Below are 21,709 nucleotides of genomic sequence, written 5' to 3'. Positions count from 1 at the left end.
TGCTTACTGAGGCAACATGGCATAGCATAGAGAGCATAGCTATCAGGAAACTAGGCTGGGATAAAAGTAGTTTAAGGCAGGACAGCCAGTCTGCAGTCATAATTTATACATTCAACAAATATTTGTTGAACACATTCTACGTGCTAGATACTGAGTTCAGATAATTTCATCAAAAAGAGGCTGAACAAGTTCCCACAAAGCCAAGACTCTGGACATTCTCCATAATCCCAGCCCACACTTAAAAGCACAAAGGCTGTAGCCAACACTGTATACCACTGGACAAATGGCCAATTGCTTTCGGGGAAGTCCTATCCTGCCTGGCTATAAGTAGCTCTGTTTGAGGCTTGGGGGAGGGAGTAAAAGTGAGGGAGTGGGCTGCTTTCAACAGAAATGACAGGAACTGCTGCCTGTTAACTTATTTTTATTTACACTTAATTAGTCCACAGTTCAGTCCCCCAGCCTGTACAATGCTCTTTCTGCTAGGCGTCCTCTCTCCCTCCCCCCATAACCTACATGGTCTGCCCTACCCCAACCCTTGGTGCATGTCACCCTGCCCTTCTGCTGTCACAGCTGCCTGCTGGGTGGGAGGACGGGGGAATGGTATGTGTGGTCACCAGAGGGCACTGAGAGTGGGCTTCAGTGGCATGTGAATCCTGGCAGAGTCTGGATCCCCAAGGGGAGGAGAAGGAAGCACAAGACAACAAGTGAGGGAGCGAGGCGGGGCTAAGGTGGCCAGGGGCATGGGGACTCCAGTGCACAAATTCATGGTCTCCATGTTGGCTTAACCAATGCCTCTGGTGTTTGTCTCATCCCTGGAATTGTTACCATTGCCTTGAGAAGCTCTGAGCATCAGGAAGGTGTAGATGGATCCAGACCATGGGCTCTGTGCCCACTACCTTTGGGATGCTACACCTGCCAGGCTCTGCCTCATCAGACGTACTGGCCAAAGTCAATGCCACAATGGCATTCCCAACCCTTGAAACTCCTCTCCAGCTGTCCTGGCAGAAGTTGGGCCCTTCTTAGTTGCTGAGCTGCTAGAGAAGACGATGTCAGCATTGTCTGGGCAATCCACCAGACTCCAAATTCGCATCTCTCCTTCTTTTCACACTGGGAGTAGACAAAGAGTTGAGGGGCAACGGGAGAAAAAAGGGGAGCTGGAAGAAGTGGGGACAAAGAGACAGAACCCAAGGAGGGGCTCTCCACCAGGGATGTCCGGACATCTCCGGATGTCCCCAGTGAGGTGTGGGTGCAGCTCTGGAGAGGCCTCCTAGTTACATGGCTTCTTTCTCTCTCTGGGAGCATCTGCTGAGCTTCATCTCCGTCAGCTGAATATACCGAATCACGTTGGTGTCTGTGAGGAGAGAAACACACCTTAGGGAGTACCTGATGAGGGCAACTATTGCATCTACACAGAATCAGGCAAAAGCTGGGGATGCAGATCGTGCACAGGCCAGATGCACTCAGCCAAAGTCCCTTCTGCCTATCTGTGGTGGCTGAGAGGGCAACCAGATACCAGCCCTCTCCTTCACTGCTTTCCCTTAGCAAATGTGGACAGGTCACTGTGACCCCAGGGACAGAAGGGAGGGAGAGGAGAGGACAATCTCTCCCTTTATTTATATGCAGCAGCACATCCCAGTGGTCCCCACATCAACACAGTTAGTTTAACCTCAGGCAAGTGACCAACTTCTCTGAGCCTTATGCAAGAAACCACCTTCATTTTGAATGCCTACTTGGTGCCAGGTTTTCTACCTTCATTGTCTCACTTAATCCTCACTACAATCCTGCAAAGTATGTATCATCACCCTCACTGAGACAAAAAGGAAGACCGGGGCCTGGAGAGGTGAAGTAAGATGCCCAAGGAGACATGCAATAAATGGTGTGTCTGACTCCAAAGCTTGTCCCTCCTGGGGATCACAATACCTTTCTCATAAAATTGCTGTGAGGACCAAAATAGATAAGTCTGAAAGTGCTTAATACAAGGATTAATAAGTATCGGTTGAATGTAATTTTTTTAACTTGAAGAGCTTAAGATGACTTTGCTTCATTGTCTTATTTTCTCCTTATAAGTAGGGTCAGGCAACCCCCTCACCACAACCTGGGGCATTTCTCCCCAATTCCTGTCCTTAAATTAGTGAGGAGGCATGACACAGAATAGCTGCTTAGCTCTGCACACACCAGAACATAAGAGTTACAGGGCTGCCTGGGATATTTACTTCCAGAAGTAGAAATGAATAGTGTGGTATGCTCAAAAATGCCAGGAATAGTGCTGGCATGTAGTAGGTTCTCAAGAAAGTTCTGTTGAGTAAGTCCAGTTCTGACTCTTCAAGGTATTTACAGGATAGTTTGTGGAACACAATTTATATACAGAAAACAAATCAACAACACTTAAAAATAAAGATATTGGTATTCTTAGAAAATGATAAAGAAAAAAGTATACAGTTGGACATTTGCAAATTGATCCTACAATTCTTAAAGGCTTTTTGGAAGAAGGATTGCCTTAAAAAATATCAACCATATGAACAGCAACAATGACAAGATCAAGTCAAAGTTATTGTTTAAATGTTACCTCCTCAGAGAGGCTCTTTCTGACCACCTGGTCTAAAATACCACCTTCTTTACTCTGTTTTATTTTCTTCATAGTACTTACCACTACTAAATAATACATTATCTACTTGTCTATTTGTTTACTGTTCATCTTCTTCCATTATTATTATTATTATTATTATTTTTTAATCTTTTTGTGACCGGCTGCACTGCGCTCAGCCAGTGAGCGCACCGGCCATCCTTATATAGGATCCGAACCCGCGGCGGGAGCACTGCCACGCTCCCAGTGCTGCACTCTCACGAGTGCGCCACGGGGTCGGCCCATCTTCTTCCATTATAATATAAGTTCCTTAAGTAGCAACTTTCTTTTGTTCACTGCTATGTATATACCCAGCACCTAGAACAGTTCCTGGGCCACTGAACGACCTCAATAAATGCTTGGGGAATGAAGGAATGAATGAATGAATGGGTAAGCTAGTGAATTTGATCTAAGTGAATGGTACAGATAACACATGCTTTGAGGAATGGATCTGACTGGACAAGTCAGAGCACGCTTCTTGGAAGATACTGGGCCTAGCGTCAAAATTGTTTGTTGTCTGTCTTGCCAACTGGAGATGAGTCCTCATGGATAGGTGATGGAATTTGGATGTACTGTCCTCTCAGAACTCATGTGGAAATCTGATCGCCAATGTGGCACAGTTGGGTGCTGTTTGAGTCATGGGGGTGGATCCCTCATGAATGGATTAATGCTCTCCCCGGGGATGGGGGAAGTGAGTGAGTTCTCACTATATTAGCTCCCACGAGAGCTGGTTGTTTAAAAGACCCTGGCACCTCTCCCCTCTCTCTTGTTTCCTCTCCCCGTGTGATCTGCTTGTTGTACCCACCAGCTGCCTGCCACTTTCTGCCGTGAGTAGAAGCAGCCTGAGGCCCATGCCAGATGCAGCTGTCCCAGAATCATAAGCAAATAAGCCTCTGTTCTTTATAAATTACCCAGTCTCAGGTGTTCTGTTATAGCTACACAAACGGACTAATAGAATAGGGCATACATCTTCTTATCTACATCCCAGGTGCCCAGCACAAATTTTGGCACATGGCCAGAATTCAGTATGTATTTATTGAATAAGTGAAGAGAGCTGGATTCTGAGTTTGAAAAGATGAAGAATTCTGTACTCTATTTGGAGAGAAGAGGTGCCCATGCTCCCTGGAGCCCAGACCCAGGCAAATGCACAAACTCTGTACTCTCCTCATTCCAAGTTTCAGCATGCACCTGACCCCTAATTTGCTACCTGGGTCCCTGCCTGGCTCTGCCAGCCATGGAAGTAGTCCCCTGCAATGAGAAGTCCCCAGAAGCTCCCCGAGGGGGACAAGAGTAACAAAACAGCAATTGCTACCTTACCTGTTGGCTGTCGGGTCCTTGCTTCTTTCAGGTAGTAGAGTGCTTTGTCGTAATCCCCAAGGTGGTAAAAGGCCACACCAGACCGGTAAAGGGCCTTGAAGTTCTCCCCTTCCTTCTTCAGGACTTTGAGGCAATACTCCTTGACTCGCTCATAGTTTACAAGCTCAGCCTGGAGCAGGCAGGCTGTGGAGGAGGGAAAATGCCATTAACACAACAGCGGCAGGCTCTGAGTGTCTCTCTGTAGTTCCTTCTCTCCAGACAAGGGTTAGCAGTGAGATTTCCACTGGGGCTTTCCACCGGGGTTTATGCCATGAGATTTGTCATCCACTAATACTGGGTTCCAGAATCAGTCTCATGACTAACAGGCCATGTGACTTTGAGCAAGTTACTTAGCCTTGTGTTATGGGTTGAATTATGTCTTCCCCACTCTCCGCTCCCCCCCTCCCATATTTTGGAGTCCTAACCCCAAGTACCTGAGAATGTGACCTTATTTGGAGATAGAGTCTTTACAGGGATTATCAAGTTAAAATGAGATCATTAGAGCACTCCCTAATCCAATATGACTGGTGTCCTTATAAAGGGAAATAAGGACACAGAGACAGATGCACATGAAGGAGAGATGAAGACACACAGGTAGAAGACGGCCATCCATAAGCCCAGAAATGCCTGAGGCTACCAGAAGCTAGGGTAGAGGCATAGAACAGAGTCTCCCTCCTAGTCCTTAGAAGAAACCAACCAGCCAACACCTTGATCTTGAACTCCTAGCCTCCAGAACTGTGAGACAATAAATTTCTGTTATTTTAAGCCACCCAATTTATGGGACTTTGTTATGGCAACCCGAGGAATAAGCTACCAGAGGCAATGATCACCATCATCGTCATGAATAATATTTGTTGAGTGCTTACCATGTGCCAGATGCCTGTCTCATTGTTTTACATGTATTACCTCAGAATACTATGCTGTAGGTACTACTATTATTCCCATTTTAGAGCTGAAGCCCAGAGAGCTGAAGTAATTTCCCAAGGTCACACGAAATGAAAGAGGCAAGGGTGGGATGTAAACCAAGCTGTCTAGCTCCAGAGCCCAAGTTCTTCCTTATCAAGTTTGTTGGAGGATTATATAAAATAATGGTCATAAAGTACTTAACACAGGGCTTGGCACATAGCATAATTCTTTCAACCTGCACCAGTGACATCTGCCTCTATCCTCAATTTCCCTTTCATACATCTTTGTCACTGCAGTTCCTGAGAGCAGGGGCCGTCTGATGGGCTAGTGACCGGCCTATACAGGGCACACCTCTGGGCATCGCAGGTAAGAGGAAGCTAGGGCTGGCAGGTGCTCATGGTGGGGATACTTCTCCATTCCATAAACAGCCTTCTTTGAGTAAACTGTCTCGCCCTGAAGCTTTCTCTCACCAGCTCTGAGCTCCAGGGCCAGGACCAGGGTGAAGACCTCCCTGGAGGGTCAGTGAATGACCTCGGAGAGTGACTGAAATTCTGTGACCCAGATGCTTCACTCTAATCCCAGCCACTGAGCCACTCCATCTCCATTCAATCACTCAAATATTTAGTAGGCACTGACTAAGGGCAAAGAGGTGTGTTCTATACTTTGGAGGGATTACCAAAAAAGAGAGAGAGGGAGAGAGAGAGAGAAAGAGAAGGCACCTGCCTAATTCTTAAAGCAAATAAAAACAGAGACGTAGGAGGGAAAGCTGCTGCTTCCCACCACGACCTGGCTGGAAGTGGAGGGAGCGTGGATATGCTGCTCCTTCTTTGTACTCAGATTTTCCCCACGTTGGAAGAAGCGTCCTTGGGATAGAGGCAAGTCACTGGTTTTAATCTTAAGGGGTCTAACTTCAGTGGTTTTGATCCCTTGAATACCTTCCCAGGTATCAGGGTTGCTGAACTTCTTTTTAAGAAACCAGACCTTTCACAGCACAGTTTGGACAAAAGAAACATCCTATTGCAGACTGTGGAGGAGGTGAACCACGCAGACTCTCAAGTTGAAGGGATGAGAACCAGGAAGTGAAAGAGAATCAGCCCAGGTCTAGAAACTGCCCTGTCAGGTCTCACTGGCTGCAGGGCAGAAAGCCAGACTAGTCAACAGAAGCAGCAGGCTGCTAACCCTGTGGGTGGCTCCTCTTCACCCAGAATCATAATCTGCTGGTGCACCAAAGGGTGCTTCCCAGTAAGCTGAGGCCACAAGCTCCCCTCCCCTCACCCCCCTCAGCTGTGGGGTCTTGGGCCCCTCCGTCACCCCTACACCCCTGCACTGGTGCTCATTCAGACTGGGAGGGGTTTCTGTAAAAAGGTTCCTGCATGTGAACCTCACTGACTGCTACCTGCGTGGGACTTGGCTCCACCATCTGCTCCCAGAGCTAAAGGATTTCCTGTCTGAGCTTCCACAAACCCTGTCTGACGTCCTCTCTAACCAGGCGTGGCAGCCCTCTTCCCGTCCATCCCTCCATCTTCAGACTTTTCTGTTTGCTGACCCGGGCACTTCAGGAAACAGACTTTGGTTTCATTTAAAAACACTTTTTGACTGTCTAAAATAAATGGGGGGTGGGGGTGGGAGGGAAGCAAAGAGGAAATGGGAAAGCCTTCCCCATCCCCCAGCCTCCAAAAGGTAAAAGGAACTATAGCAATCAATTTCTGGGACTTGTTTGGTGAAAATGTTTCTAATTCCTCTGCAGATCTGGTGGGAACTGGGATACCTGGCTGTGAACCAGGGTTCAGACCTGCTGGAAGGCAGAGCCAGGCTGGCTACAGGGTATGCAGGCCCTGCTGACACCAGAGGTGGGGCCCAGGAAGGCCAGGAATGGGCTGCTGTCCAGCCAGGTGGGATCTGGATAAGAAGCTGGTGTGCCAGGCCAGGGCTCTGAAGAGGGTCCGGGGGTGGAGGAATGCTCCCCCAGCCCTACCTGCAGGTGACTTTTAGGCACTTCTCTGCTTTGAGTGGGAGCATTGGTACATATGACAAGCCCATGGGATATGGAAGATAGATGTTCATAGGCACATTTGAGAGCTGAGGAAGTTAAGAAGAAATCAACTGGCTGTTTCCTGGTTGTCCCTTCCCTGTCACTGTGGCCATTAATAAGGGACGGAGGGTTGCAGTAGACCCTTAGAATAAGAGGCATCGGGCCGAGCCCGTGGCGCACTTGGGAGAGTGCGGCACTGGGAGCGCGGCTATGCTCCCGCCGCGGGTTCGGATCCTATATAGGAATGGCTGGTGCACTCACTGGCTGAGTGCCGGTCACGAAAAAGACAAAAAAAAAAAAAAAGAATAAGTGGCATCATCCCACAGTGTGTCCTCCTTACTTATTAATCCCTTACCCAGTGTCAGAGCTGGTGCTAAGTACCTCACATGCACTGTGTCTTTTAATCTTCACAACTCTATGAAAAAGATTTTATTTTTACAATTCTCTTATATATGAAGAGATGAAACTGAGTTCTGGAGAAATTAAGTGATTTGCTGATGGTCATTCAACTTGAAAGTGGCAGAATTAGGATATCAGCCCACTTGTGCCAGGCTCCCAAGACTGTGCACTTGACCACTGGGGTGTCTATGGGTCTGCATCTGAAGTCCTCAGAAAACCACACAGGGAGGAAGACAGGTCGTGTGTGGAAACTGCCTTCCCCTGTGTTCCAGGGTTAACCAGGCAAAAAGTGATGCCTGACTGCACGGGGCACTGTGCAGGGCAGTGGGATCAGGTGACAAGCCAACACTGCTCCCGTCCCCCGGGGGCTGGCAGGTGGGTGGGGAAGACAGGTGTTACATTATCTCAAGTATTCACATGTGGGCCCAGCGCTATGAAACAGAAGGGCAGAGGGGAACTGAACCAAGCAGGGAGGGGTCCTCACCCTAATCTAGAGTACCACGGGAGGCCTTTTGGGAAGAAGTGGTATTTAAGCTGGGGTCTACCAGATTGAATGTTTCTCCACCTCAGCACTGGTAAGAATTTTCTATGGAGGACGTCTTGCGTATCCTTTGGTGTCAGCAAGGGCTTCACACCCCGTAATCAGCCTGGCCTTGCCTTTCGCCAGGTCTGAACCTTGGTCTACAGCCAGGTGTCCCAGTTCCCGCCAAATCTACAGAGGAATCAGAAACATTTTCACCAAACAAGTCCCAGAAATTGATTGCGATAGCAGAATGTGTGTAGGACGTATAGCAGCATCCCTGGCTTTTCTTTACAACATGCCAGTTATGACAACACAAAAATGTTTCCAGATGTTGTCTGGTGTCCTCTGGGGGGTAAAATCACCCCTGTTTGAGAACAACTGATCTAGGTGAAATGGAGAAAAAATCTTCCAGGCAGAACCCAGAGAGAGAGAGAGAGAGAGAAGGAGAGAGAGACAGAAGGAGAGAGAGAGAGACTGAGAAAGAGAGAGAGAGAGATTGAGGGAGAGATATTTGGAGCACTTTAAGAAGCCATGCCAGGCTGGAGCAGAGAGCTGGAGGGAAGAGTGAAAGATGGGGAGGCTGGAAAATCAAGAAACCAGGACACACCAGCCCTTCCAGTCCATGTTGAGAATCTGGGACTGTATTCTAAGGCAAGAGTAGATTTGATGATGGAATGATGGTGACTAGGCTGGCCAGAGTGGAGGCAGACAGCAGGAGAAATAGATCAATTAAGTGGCATCTGGAAGGTAGAAATAACCAGCATTAGGGCACCCGTGAAACATTTTCCCTCTGCTGTGCACGTTCGCGAGGCTGGAGCCCTTCATCCAGGAGGCCACTGTCATTTTGGATTTACTGAGAAGTGTTCTTCCCCGTTGTTGTAACCTGATCTCTATCTAAGGTTTATAACGCCACAGTCTCTGTCCTCTGCGATATGGCATGTGTCAATATCTTAAAGAGCTCTGGACTGGGAATCAGAAGAGCTGGATTCTAGTCCCATCTTTGCTACTAGCTGACATGATAAAAACTGCTTTCCTTTTCTGAGATTTCGTTTCTTTTTTGCAGAATGAGGGGCCCACACCTCACTGAATAATCCCCACCACTCATGTAGATTTAACAGCCTATGAACGTAAATGTTTGCCACTTAACAGAAGGACAAAATTGTTTCATTGGTTCCTTTGGAAAAGGAAATCCAATTTCTCTGTCACTTAAGGTGAGGTAGCGTCTGTTGGGGATGACAATCAGAACTGGTCAGGCAGTGATCAAGAGGGCTTCTGTAAGACATTTCCTTTCCTTTCTTTCTTTCTTTTTTTTTTTTTTGGCTTAGAGATTGGGTTATGTTCTGATGTGGTCTTCCCAAGGCAAGGCTCTGGGACAGGATCTTCTATGAGGGAAGAAAGCTTTCCCATGTCAGTCATCTTCAGCAGAGGAGGCTGTTGAATCAGGACGATAGGTCCTAGACTAACTGGAGAGGGAGCTTGGCCTGGATTCTGAGGATAAATCTGGATTCAAAGATGCAGTCACTTGGTGGCAGAAGAGGTGTGGGGTGGGAGACATGTCCACAGTGAAGACGTGATGATGGGCCTGGGCTCCCAGAGAATATCTAGATGCTCTTTTGAAGGAAATATTATTAACCTTCTGATCTATGGGTCTTCTGAAATGTCTGAGTACATGTTGCAGCCTGGAATCAGTCAAGTTGTTGAGAATTAAGTCTCTACCCATGCTTGGGAAGAAGTGCTAGAAGAGAAACAGCTTTCCCTGAGCTCAATCCAGTGACGACAGTGGCAGCCAGTGCAACTCACAAGGGAATGGTAAACCGGGGGGGACAAGAATTGAGATTGTAAATCTCCAACCACCCCTCCCATGAAGAAATTCTTCCTCCACTGCCAACCTGGAGTTGCTGGGGTATGATTTTATGAAAAGAACTGTCAGGATTTCTTAGCTCCACAAAGGGGTGTGTGGTCAGAAAAAGTTAGAGAAGCAGTGGCTTAAAGAGCTCCGCTGCACGCTCATGCACATAGACAGGGAAAATCCTAAGTCTGATGGGCCCCAAAGCAACCACACTGATACCTCAGGCTAAAGCATGCAGGTTCCTAGCTCTGGCACCTGTTTTTTGTTTTTGTTTTTCCTGGTGCATGCAGGGCATAGCGACTGCCTGGGCAAAATGCCACCCACTGGCATGAGATAGAGGGAAACCAGATGAGAGAAGGAACAAGTTTATGCAGTCATTGGTTTTCTTGCTACAGCTGACTCACTATAGTTTGCCCTTACCTGCTGAACAGAAGGGAAACACGGCTGGCTGGGAAAGAAGGAAAGACCCACTTGGAGCCAAGAGTGAGGAGATGGAAGCCACGGTACAGGGTTGCCTCACTGTTATGGGTTGTATTGTGTCTACTCCAAGAACGAGATATGTTGGAGTCCTAACCCTCAGTCCCTGAGAAAGTGACCTTATTTGCAGATAGGGTCCTTAAAGAGATAATCAAGTTAAAACAAGGCCTAATCCAATATGACTGGTGTCCTTAGAAAAAGGAGAAATTTGGATACAGAGAAAGACACACAAAAGGAAAGACGATGTGAAAAGACACAAGGATAAGATGGCCATACACAAGCCAAGGAATTTCTGAGGCTGTCAGAAGCCAGGACGGAGGCATGGAACATATTCCTCCTCACAGTTTTCAGAAGGAATCAACTCTGCCGACCCCTTGATTTTGGACTTCTAGCCTCCGGAACTGTGAAACAATAAATTTCTGTTATTTTAAGCCACCCAGTTAGTAGTGATTTACTACAGCATCCCTAGGAAACTAACACGCCATGCTTATCACTCCTTTCCAAGGTGGGTCTAGGAAGCGGTCATTACATTACTGGGGGAAAATCTCCCAAAAGTTTGCCGAATTATTTGATTTGCTTTCCAATTTATTTCAAGGAGCAATGGCATAGTAGTAAAGTGGAAGGCTGGGATCTGGACAGAGTATTTACAACTGGTGTGGATCCTAACAAAACCCCAGAGGCACTTGGTATTGCGCTAGCTTTGGGGTGCTCTGGCTGAAGACCATGCTGGGCCTAGGGATAAATCAGTCCTGAGTTGGAATCCAAGCCTGCCACTTACTAACAGGCCCTTGGGCAAGTTACTTAATCATCCTGGGTCTTGTTCTTCCTGTGTTAAATGAAGATAATAATACCTATTTTGTGTGAGCTCTTGTGATGATGCAATGAGATAAAGTACGGTGTAGGCTGCACAAAGTGCCGGGACAAAAACTGATTCTTGTAAATACTAGTTCTTTAGGGAGCCACTTATCAAATAGGGTTAGCCCAGCAGTGTGTACTTCAACAGGAGAAAACTTCCATCTTGAGTCTCATGTGCAATGAATGAGACATACACGAAGCTACAGCTCAATTTAAAGACATGTTCACGTATATGCCAGATACACCAGTTTGGAGGGTGATTTAAAGGGTCCTGCTTTGGAGGACATGCAGTGTGTGCAGTGAAATTTTCACTCTAGGAGACTTCACATCCAGGACTGCAAATGACCCACCCAATGTCACCTTTCCGTGAAAGTGCCCATTTTCTCTTCTGAACATACAAATGCTTGCATCCACAGTTCTGAAAACAACTCTCTTTTCTCATTTTTGTTTCATGGTCTAGGATGCACATAAACTCATGTTTGCTCCAAATATTTCCCAAATCTAGGTTCAATGCTTAGCTTTACTTACCAGTTTTCCTTCCAAAGGTGTATTTTCCATATTGGGTTGGGGTGGGGTGGGTAAGTGCAGAGAACATTACAAAAGCAGCTTTGTAGTCAGAAAGAGGGGTTTGGAGAGGAAGAATGGGATGGGGTTCTGGACCTAATTTTCTCTTTTATAGATTAGACATCCTCTGAGTCAATAGTTGGCTCTAGGGCCCGCCCCGTGGCGCACTCAGGAGAGTGCAGCGCTTGGGAGCGCAGCGACGCTCCCGCCGCGGGTTCGGATCCCATATAGGACTGGCCAGTGCACTCACTGGCTGAGTGCCGGTCATGAAAAAGACAAAAAAAAAAAAAAAAAAAATTAGTTGGCTCTAGTCCTCCCCACGAATCCCCAAACTTCAGATGCTAGTGCTGCCTGCTCTCAGCCCCTTCCCTCACCATGACTGGGTTCCACAGTCATATCTGGCTGAGAGCCTTATGGATGGGGTGGGGGGAAGACCAGAAGTCATTGGGCTCCCTTGGAGTCCCGATAATACAGGAGAGCTAGGAGCTCTAAAAGCCAGCTGTGGCAGGAAAATGAATAAGTTCAGTTCCTGACTCTATAGGGCATGAGAGAGCCTATGAGGGGGAGAGGAAAGTATTTTTTGCAGAGAAGTTGCCGGCTAGTTTAGGTGCTTCTGAGCGAGCTGTCTAAAGACAATGTCCCCAGCCCTGGCATTCACTTGTGTGCCCCTGGGTTAAAACGCCTCACCTCTCAGGGTCTCAGTGTTGAAGTGGGTAAAAATGAAGGTAATTATGGTTGTTACCTGCCTTTTCCTTGAAGGCTTGTTGGCAGGATGAAAAAAATCAGTGTTTCCCAAGTGCCAGATCATGACATCTGGAGAACCCCAGGGACCAGTTTTTCTCATAAAGCCACCCCTGGAAGCTTATTGAACATGGAGATTCCCAAACCCAATGCCCAGTGACACAGATCCCAAAGAGCTCAGGTGGAGCCCAGTAATCCACATTTTTAGTAAGTCCCCAGTGGGCCCCTGCAGGTAGGTGGGCCTCCTCACCTCCTAAGTCGGTACTTTACCTTCTAACATTTGAGATAAGTATTTCTTAAGAACCATCCAGGTGGTTAAACCATGAGAGCCCAGGACTGCCATAGACTACCCACAAGGGCAGACAAGTGTCAGGCCATGTCTCAGAGCTGGGAAATCTGCACATGGGGGCAAACCATTGTTCTCAGTCAACTTGTGACATTTTAGATATTTCTCTTCTTAGTGAACTGAGATTTCTTACTGGAGAACAGGAGTCTGGGCCAGAAAGATGGGGAGAAGGAACAGAAGGATGAGGTGCTCCATGATGAGCTCAGGAGAACCTAACCCTACACCAGTGGGCAGTATCCGTTCATCCTCCCCAAGGGTACTAAGAGTAAGAGCAGGTAATCTTCATTAAGCACCAACGGGCCAGGCACTGTTCCAAGCATTACCTCATTTAATCTTGACAATAACCTGTGAGGGAGGTTCGAGCATTTTGCCCATTACTCAGATGGGGAAAGGGAAGCCCAAGAAAGTTGAGTCACTTGTTCAAGGTCACAAAGCTAATAAGTTTCAGAGACAGGATTTATATCTAGGCCATCTGGCCACCTGAGACTGTGCTTTACCCATTACACATACTGCTCTCCTGGGATGCTCAACTGCCTGTAATGATTTTTCATTCAATTGCTTCACTGGACATACTTGAGGCATGGGTTCTGCTGCTTGTGAGGCTTGAGTGTGAGACCCGAATGGTGGCAAACTGTGCTCACTTTATACGTAAATACTTCTCATCTGGAAGCTTCCCCTCCCTGACCTTCTACCCACTTGTTCTTTTGCATTCAGAGAGAAAAGCAAGAAAGAAGCAAACAAAACCAAGCGCAGAGTTTCCACTGCTGCTGCTGCTTTTTTCTTAAAGTTCTAAAACCACCAGCATCTCCAGTTTCACTGAGAGTCTACTGTTATCCTAATAGGGCTGACATGACACATTTCTGGTTTCTTCCTGAAACAACCTTTACCTTAGCTAGTGCTTGCAAAGCTTAATCCCCAAATTATTATTTTTTACTTGAATTTTTTATTGAGATAATTATAGATTCACATACAGCTGTTAAAAATAATAAAGAGAGCTCCAGTACTCTTTACCCAGTTTCTCTCAATGGTAACGTCTTGTAAAATTATAGTACAACATATTGGCTATGATACTGACACTGATACAATCCACGGATTTTATTCAGATTTCTCTAGCTTTACTTGTACTCATTTGTGTGTGTGTGCATTTAGTTATATCCAATTTTATCATGTGGAGGTTTCACTATCCACCTCCAAAGTTAAGTTACAGAACAGTTCCATCACCACAAGAATCCCTCGTGTTGTCTTTTGTAACTATAACCATCACCCTCCTGTCCCATCACCTCCTCTTTAACCCCTGACAACCATTAACCTGCTCTCCATTTCTAAAATTTTGTCATCTCAAAATATTATATAAATTGAGTCATACAGTATAAAATCTTTTGAAATTGGCTTTTTTCACTCAGCATAATTCCCTTGAGAAGCATCCAAGTTGTTGCATGTATCAGCAGTTCATTCCTTTTTATTGCTGAGTAGTAATCCACGGTATGGATGTACCAAAGTTTGTTTAACCATTTTTTTGTTGAACAACATCTGGGCTGTTTCCAGTTTTTGATTCTTATGAGTAAAGCTGATAGGAACAATCACATACAGCTTTTATTTCTCTAGGATAACTGCCCAAGAATTCAATTTCTGATAAGGGAAAGGATTTAGTCTTTTGCCATTAAGTATGATGTTAGCTTTAGTGTTTTTGTAGATGCTCTTTATTGAGATCAGATAATTTTCCTCTATTTCTAACTTGAGAAGAAATTATTTTTTTTCCCCTCTGAACCGAAATTATTATTTTTTAATACCTGTGGATTATAGCACATCTTTGCCTAATGGTCATGCCTTCACAGAAGAGGCTGGGGAGTCCCCAGTGAAGTCAGACCTATGGGCATGATCATCAAACAGGCCCTTTAGTTTTACAAAGAATAAAATTATTTTCATAGCCCATCATTGCAGTTATTTACAAAACATGTCTTCTTTGCCATTCCAGATAAGCATCTTAGGGCATCTTTAAATCCTTACACAGCACCTATCATAGTGGTTATGCTCAATCAGTAGTAATACCTAACGTGCATGGACATTACAACTCACTGGACCTTCATAAAGACTCTAGGAAATAGGTGTCATTAGCCCTGGTTCCAAAGCTGAGGCTTGGGGAAGTTAAGTGACTTGGTAAACCCGCTCAGTTTACATGGTAAGAGCCAGGGTTATTTAACCCCAGGTCCCATGCTGGTTCCACTCCAGCAGAGCTGGTGGCAAAGGGTGGAAACCTGGACTCACTGATCTCTAAAGGCCTTTTCTAAGGACTGAGAAGCTGTGATGGACAAAGGACAGCTGGCTCAGGGTGTTAGCCCTTGACAAGTGGCTGTATCTTTGTTCACACCAAAACCTGCTTTCCCTGCCTGCTGTCCAGATAGATGTTCTCCCACCGCTGCTGCTGCTGCTCCCTGGCCAGGAGTCCTTTGGCTTTTTCTAGTGGGCTAAACTCCTCTGATTCCATTCACATTAACTTCTAACCTGCTACTTTTCCAGTCTAGCACGTGCTCGCACTAGATTCAAACAAACAAACATTGTCAAGAATTTCTTTTGTTTTCTTTGTTTTAGCAACGCTGTCTTTGGAATCTGTCAGGGTTTTTCTTTCTTTTTTTTGGCAGCTGGCCAGCATGGGGAACCAAACCCTTGACCTTCAGTGTAACAAGGCTACACTCTAACCAACACTGTCTTTGGAGCTCTCTCCTTTTTCACCATTTCCAAGCTGCTCCTTGTTTTGTCACTCTGATTTCTTCACCTGGATGCCCAGCACTGCGGTCCCTACCCGGGCTGCTACTTTCCATTCATCATCACTACACAATTCTGCGCAGACGATCTTAGTAAATTTGTACAATAAGCATTCATTCTTCATGGCCTATGCCCAGCACTTTGTACCCCAAATGGAAAGCATTCAAAAAGTATCGATATCTTCAAGGAGTTTATATTCTTCTTATCCTCTGTTGGCAAGGATAGCTGCCAAAGTGGCAGGTAAAATAGCTAAGTTGGAAAGCCAGTCTACAATCCTATAAGTGGAAGGCTTATGTTGATAGTCCTTTAAAGGATATTGGAATCTGCTCAAGGCAGTTGTAATGCCAAAGCTGAGGTCAGCTCCACCCACTGGTGCCTGTCATGTGCCACTGTTCACGAGGGAAGGCACCAGTCTGGGTGCTGTGGCAGCACACTTACAAGTTAACCCATCCGTGGCCCCTCTCACTCTTGAACCTGATGTGGTAGGCAGAGAGGGAGAAGCCAGCAGTGGGACGAAGGCAGGACAGGACTGCTGTTTGCTTGAATCTTCATTAATACACCTCTCTTGGTTTGGAAGTGCAACTTTGCAGGGGCCAGTTTGACCACTTGGAATGTGATGATGCATATTTATTCAGAAATATTCTGAAGAAGTCCATCGCCTGATATTATCTTTTCCTTCTTGGCTCTGGCCAAATACGAGTGTCATGTCCACCGGTAGGAACCTTGAGCCAGATAGGGAAAAATCTCAGAAGCCAAAGTTCCATCTTGTTCCCTTTTTGGACATTAACCTCGCCCATTTTGATCACCTCTCTTGCCACCCCACCCCTGTGTGATCCCAGCAACATCTCCGCTGTCCCTATTGCCTCTCCCCCCATTCTTCCATCATGTCATCAGATATGTCTGGGGTGAGGTTAGTTAACAGACACACATGTAGCAGAAAGAGCACTTCTGTGGCCTCTCTGTGGCAGCCTATGTGTACAGTAATAGCAGAGTGATGGAAATAACCTAAATATCCATCAGTAGGAGATTGGTTAAATAAACAATGGGACATTGGTACAATGGAACACTACTCAGCCATCACAATCACGCTGTTGAAAAAGACTTAATGACACTGTAAAATGTTTTTAATGGAAATATGGGTGGGAAAAGATAAAGATTGCAAAAGTTTGTGCAGTACAACCTGCATTTGGTAAAAAATAAATGTGTGTGCATGTATCAGTTTGAAGAATTTGTAACAGCTGGTATCAGTGTTCCTCTTAGGGAAGAAATTGTCTTTTTTTTTTTTTAAGGAGAATATTCTTTTCTGCTGTTTCAGGTGGAGAAGATGAAGCTTAGAGGTCAGTCATAGGCATTAAGTAAGTGAAAAGATGGCTAGACGGCTCTGCATATGAAATGACAGGCATATGACAGTGGGAGAACCTAAGAAGTGGGGAGGGGCTGGAGGGGTAAAAAAATGGAGTCAGGGAAGCATGACAGGGAACTGGAACCTGCCCAAAACGGTAAATGATCAGTGAGAAGTTCCTGGTATTCTGATGACCAAATGAGTCTTAGGAATAAGAACTCTGAATATTTAATTTGGAGATGTAAACTCTTTCTGTATCTCATAACCTTCAGTAAAATCAAGTATAACTCTATGGCCTGGTGTAGTGGTACCGTGGGATGTAGCAGCAAGGGGAAGTAGAGCTGCCCATTGGCTGACACCCAGGTACCGTGAGCAGCATGCTGTGGGGCAAGGGGAAGAAAAGAGACCAGGAGGTCCCTGCAGTGGCCCCAGCATATGTAAGACCAACCCTTTCTTTCCTAAATAAACTGGGGGAAGGTAGTCCTTGAACTGGCTGGCTGACATTTGTTTTACATATAAATGTTTACATACACACCCAGAAGAAAGACTAGAAGGAAATACAGATGTTCCCTGACTTACAATGGGGTTACGCCCAGATAAACCCATCATGAGCTGAAAATATCTTAAGATGAAAATGCATTTAATACACTAAACCAACAGAACATCATAGCTTAGTAGCCTACCTTAAACATGCTCAGAACACCCACATTAGCCTACAGCGGGCAAAATCATCTAATGCAAAGCCTATTTTATAATGAAGTGCTGCATAATTCGTGTAATTGATGAACACTGTAGTAAAAGTGAAAAACAGAATGGTTTACAGGTACTTGAAGTATGGTGTCTGAACGCGTATCACTTCCGCACCATGGTGAAGTCAAAAAACCGTAAGTGAAACTATCATCAGTCAGGACCAAAATAGGTAAAAGTTGTCATCATGGGATGGTGGATGACAAGAGATTTTAATTTTCTTCTTCTTTGTAATTTCTTGCATTGCAATGCTTTACTTTTGTAATTAGAAACTATAAAAAAGCCGCCACTGCCCATTACCATCCCTTCAAAGAGAACAGGGGTGGCACTCGGGAGGAGAGGCATGAAAAAGGGGTCCGAAGGGTGTCCTGAGTGGACAGCACTGCCTCTTGGTGGGGCACTGCCTTGGGGAGACCTAGGGTGGTGAGAAGACCTGGGTGGTTTGGTGGAGGAGCACATGTGAGGACGTCCCAGGGACACACCTGCTAGTGCTGTCACTCCCAGGATGCCCGACCCAGCCAGGGACCTTCTTCATCCTACACCAAGAAGGAGGCTCACTAAGTTGGCACCCGCATGATGCATGGGAGCGTGGGCAGCAGGCACGAGGTGGCCAGCCTGCTGGCATCTCCCACAGGGGTCTCCTTCTCACACGGGCCTCTGCCTTCCTCCATTTCCCACCAGTAAGCTTTCTGGCTTGTTAAGCTCCCCTGGGGACCCAATTGAACACAGCATGTCTCTTCTCTTCCTGGCAAATCCTTATTCTCTGATGTCAGACTCTGAACTTGTCTGACTTGTGAAAGAGCCCAGAGTCCTCTCCTTGCTGGTTCAGCTCAAAGCAAGGATCAGAGGGAATGCTGGGGTGGACTATGGAAACTGGCAGCGCACAGGCACTGTCTGTCTACCTGAGCCTTATTCACGAGCACCAGCTCAGGCTGGAACGATGTCTGCCCAGACCTGGCACTTTCTAAGTGTGTTCTGGACTGACCCGCATCCTGAGAAGCTGGAAAAGGGCACAGACCCCTGACCCAAGGGTCCTGCTGGAGCTCAGCTGCCCTTCAGAGCCAGCCTGGCGCGTTACTTGTTCACTCAGCCTCCCTGGCCCAGAAATGCATTAGGTAGGAAAGGCCCACACCCTGCTCTCCTCCCTGCAGCCCTGTAGCCGCTGAGAGACAGGAAACTCCTCTCCCACCCCTCTCTTTTCCTCATCTGTTTGCTCACTTGCTTCCCATGTTCCCCCATAGCCTCCCTGGCAGGACCCTTTCCCCCTCCCTTTCTGTATACTCTCCTCTGTCTTTGTACACACTGGAGGAGGAGTTGGAGTTACATATAACCACCACGTATCAAGCATCTGGCATATATCAAGTGATGTGCCAGGCACTGTGCTAAGCATGTGTGCATGTGTCATTTAATTTAATCACCATCACAATCCTGTGTGGTATACAGCATTACCCCCATGCTGTAATGGAAACCAAAGTTTATAGAGGTTGGGGCCTATCCAGGGTTAAAGGAGGACTAAAAGGCGAAGCCAGGATTCAAATCCAGATTCTCCTATACTAAGTAAAGGTCTTTTTCCATTATGCCACTCTGCCCCTCAGGTTTTTGGGGGGCTGAGTCTACTGCCCATCTTTTTCTCTGTGTTCTGTCTCTTCTTTCCCATCCTCATTGGCACACACAGGGATACAGCCCTCCCTGTATAGGTATCAAGGAAGAGCCCACTCAAGTTTCCAGTGGTCCTGTGGTTGCCACATCCTGGAGGTGCAGGTCCATTACAGAAAGGAGCTCAGTTCTGACTTGGCATGAGCAATAGGCCCATAACACATCCCAAAATGACCAGATCTAGCTCAGACTCCCCAGAGCTCCCCAGCCTTGGGCCAAGGGTAGTAACTCTCTGAGATGCTATAACTTAGCCAGCAACTGCTCCCTGAAATGCTCCCTTTCCGCCATCTGTTTTTTTTCTCCTTGTCATCAGTATTTCCTGGCCTACTGTAGCCACCAGTGGCCGATCTCTGATGCTGAATGACAGCTTGGTCAGAATCAAACTCTGAATTTTGGAATAATCTGGGAAGATATAGCAGCAATAGGTAATATTTGGTGCCATTAATTTAGATTTCAGGGCCCAGATAATATTTTATATGGGCTGCAACCCCTACCCACATTTCTCTCAGAAACCTGATGTCTGACTCTATTATCTTGGGACGCTCCAAGGTCCTTTATTTTGGTTAATCCCCAAATTTGCAAAGGTTGTCTTGGAAATCTCAGTTGAGATCTTTTAATGATTATTTGTCAGCACATACCAGTATATTAGAATAAAAGAGATTTTGTCTCCTGTTTCCTTTCCCAAATCTGGCTGCTCTCAGAGAGAGAGGCCAAGGTGGGGGAGGGCTAGAAGCTCTTCCAAATCCTATATGGTTCAATGCTTCTTAAAGGAGGCTTGGAGGGCATCTGACCCAACCCCAGTGTTTACAGATGGAGAAACTGAGGCTAAGTGTGATGTGACTTGCCCAAAGTCACACAGCAAGTTAACAGCAGAGCCTGGACTAAAACCCTGGTCCCAACTGCCCCCACTCCATGCTTTTAAGAGAGAGAGGGCTCTGGTTTGGACTGTGAAGAACCATCACAGGCATCCAGTAAAAATCGCATAAATGAGCTCCTTCTGGGTGCTCCAGCAGCTGTGTCAGAGCTACCAACAGGCAGGATTTCCTAGACTCAGGGGCAGACAAGGATTGTGGCCACTGAGCACCCAACCATTCCTTCCTCAACACCAGAGACACATCACTAATATTCGGGACCAGTTTATATCACAATCTCTAACCCAACTTTCTTCCCTGCCTCACCGGCAGATTCAAATTGTCACTAATGTGGACAGAGTCCAGAGGGGGCACCCCCCTACTCTGTGGAGGACCATGCTGCCAGGATCTGCCCCTGTGTGTAGACTGGGGTGATGGGCACTGCAGACAGGGAGATGAGTCCTATTACGGAGTATTAAGAGAAAGTTTAGAGCTTGAGATAATTTTGTTTGACATCTTTGGTGTTACTGTCTGACACGGATAGACAAGAAATAGGTAAAACCCAGAATGGCATAAGAAATTATGTCTACAAGGTAGGTTTTCTTCAGGAATATAATAAAAATGCAAAATTACTCATAATTTCTCCACACAGATAACCCACGTCACCATTTTTCTTAAAAAATAAAAGTAATAATGCATATACAGTCATGTGTTGCTGAATGATGGGGATACATTCAAAGAAATGTATCATTAGGTGATTTTGTCGTGTGACCATCGTGGAGTGTCCTTACACAAACCTAGATGGAATAGCCTACTGCATATTTAGGCTATGTGGTATAGCCTATTGCTCTGACCACCACGGTGTATGCAGTTCATTGTTGACTGAAACACTGTTAGAAAAGTCAAACGTTATAGGAAGGTTAAAATAAAAAGTTAGTCTCTCCCCCCAATTCCTTGCCTAGCCTCTTTTTGCAAAGGTAACCATTAACTGCTCCACTGGTATGATTTCAGATAATCATCTGAGATACAAATATTATACCAGTATATATATTTATTCTCTTTTTAAAATTTTACACAAAAGAAATCATATTAAACACTGTTCTGTATGCTGCCTTTTCATGTAATAATAGATTTTGAAGACTGGTCTCTATCAGCATACATAGAACGACTCCATTTTGTGTAATGGCCACATAGTTCAGAAAGAATTTTTTTTTTTTTCTTTTAAAGACCTTAGAGATCTCAGAGTCCAACCCTTGGTTTTTATAAATCAGAAAACCATGGCCCAAGAGGTAAAATTCCTTGACCCAAGGCATATAGCAAGGTAGAGACAGAACCAGGTCTGTTTTCACTAAGCCACGCTTCTGCTATGCTCTTAAAGAAGGGGATGTCTGAAGAGAACTGGGGAAATTTTAGCCTTCAAAGAACACCCCTTGCATTTTCCTAATCAGGTGCATTCTTTAATGGCTGAAACGAACTCCTACTCTCCACACTTCCACTTAAATTTTTCAAGCTCTCTTAACTGGAATTCACACACACGCTGGAGCAAGGGGGGAAGAAAAGAGGAAAAGATGTGGGTGGGGTTCTGCAGTCCCTATGCTCATTAGAAATTATGACTCACTGGCTTCTCATTCCTCTGTCCACACAAATTCAGGTCACCTTCCTAGTGACATGGGAGGACC

General features: G+C 46.0%; 1 protein-coding gene across 1 annotated transcript in view; it reads right to left on the bottom strand.

The window, feature by feature from the left end:
- Positions 1 to 404: 404 nt before the first annotated feature.
- TTC9 (tetratricopeptide repeat domain 9) overlaps positions 405 to 21,709 on the bottom strand; it is a 29,216-nt gene continuing 7,911 nt past the window's right edge. Inside the window, exons 2-3 of the mRNA XM_063090875.1 lie at positions 3,941 to 4,123; positions 405 to 1,351 (exon numbers count right to left, since the gene is read on the bottom strand). Coding sequence (XP_062946945.1) covers positions 1,272 to 1,351; positions 3,941 to 4,123 — 263 coding nt within the window. The 3' untranslated portion in view covers positions 405 to 1,271. The remainder of the gene's footprint in view (positions 1,352 to 3,940; positions 4,124 to 21,709) is intronic.

Source organism: Cynocephalus volans, chromosome 3 (genome assembly GCF_027409185.1).
Source record: "Cynocephalus volans isolate mCynVol1 chromosome 3, mCynVol1.pri, whole genome shotgun sequence".
NCBI lineage: Eukaryota > Metazoa > Chordata > Mammalia > Dermoptera > Cynocephalidae > Cynocephalus > Cynocephalus volans.
The sequence above is the reverse complement of the archived record's forward strand: the minus strand, read 5'-3'. Positions and strand labels throughout refer to the sequence as shown.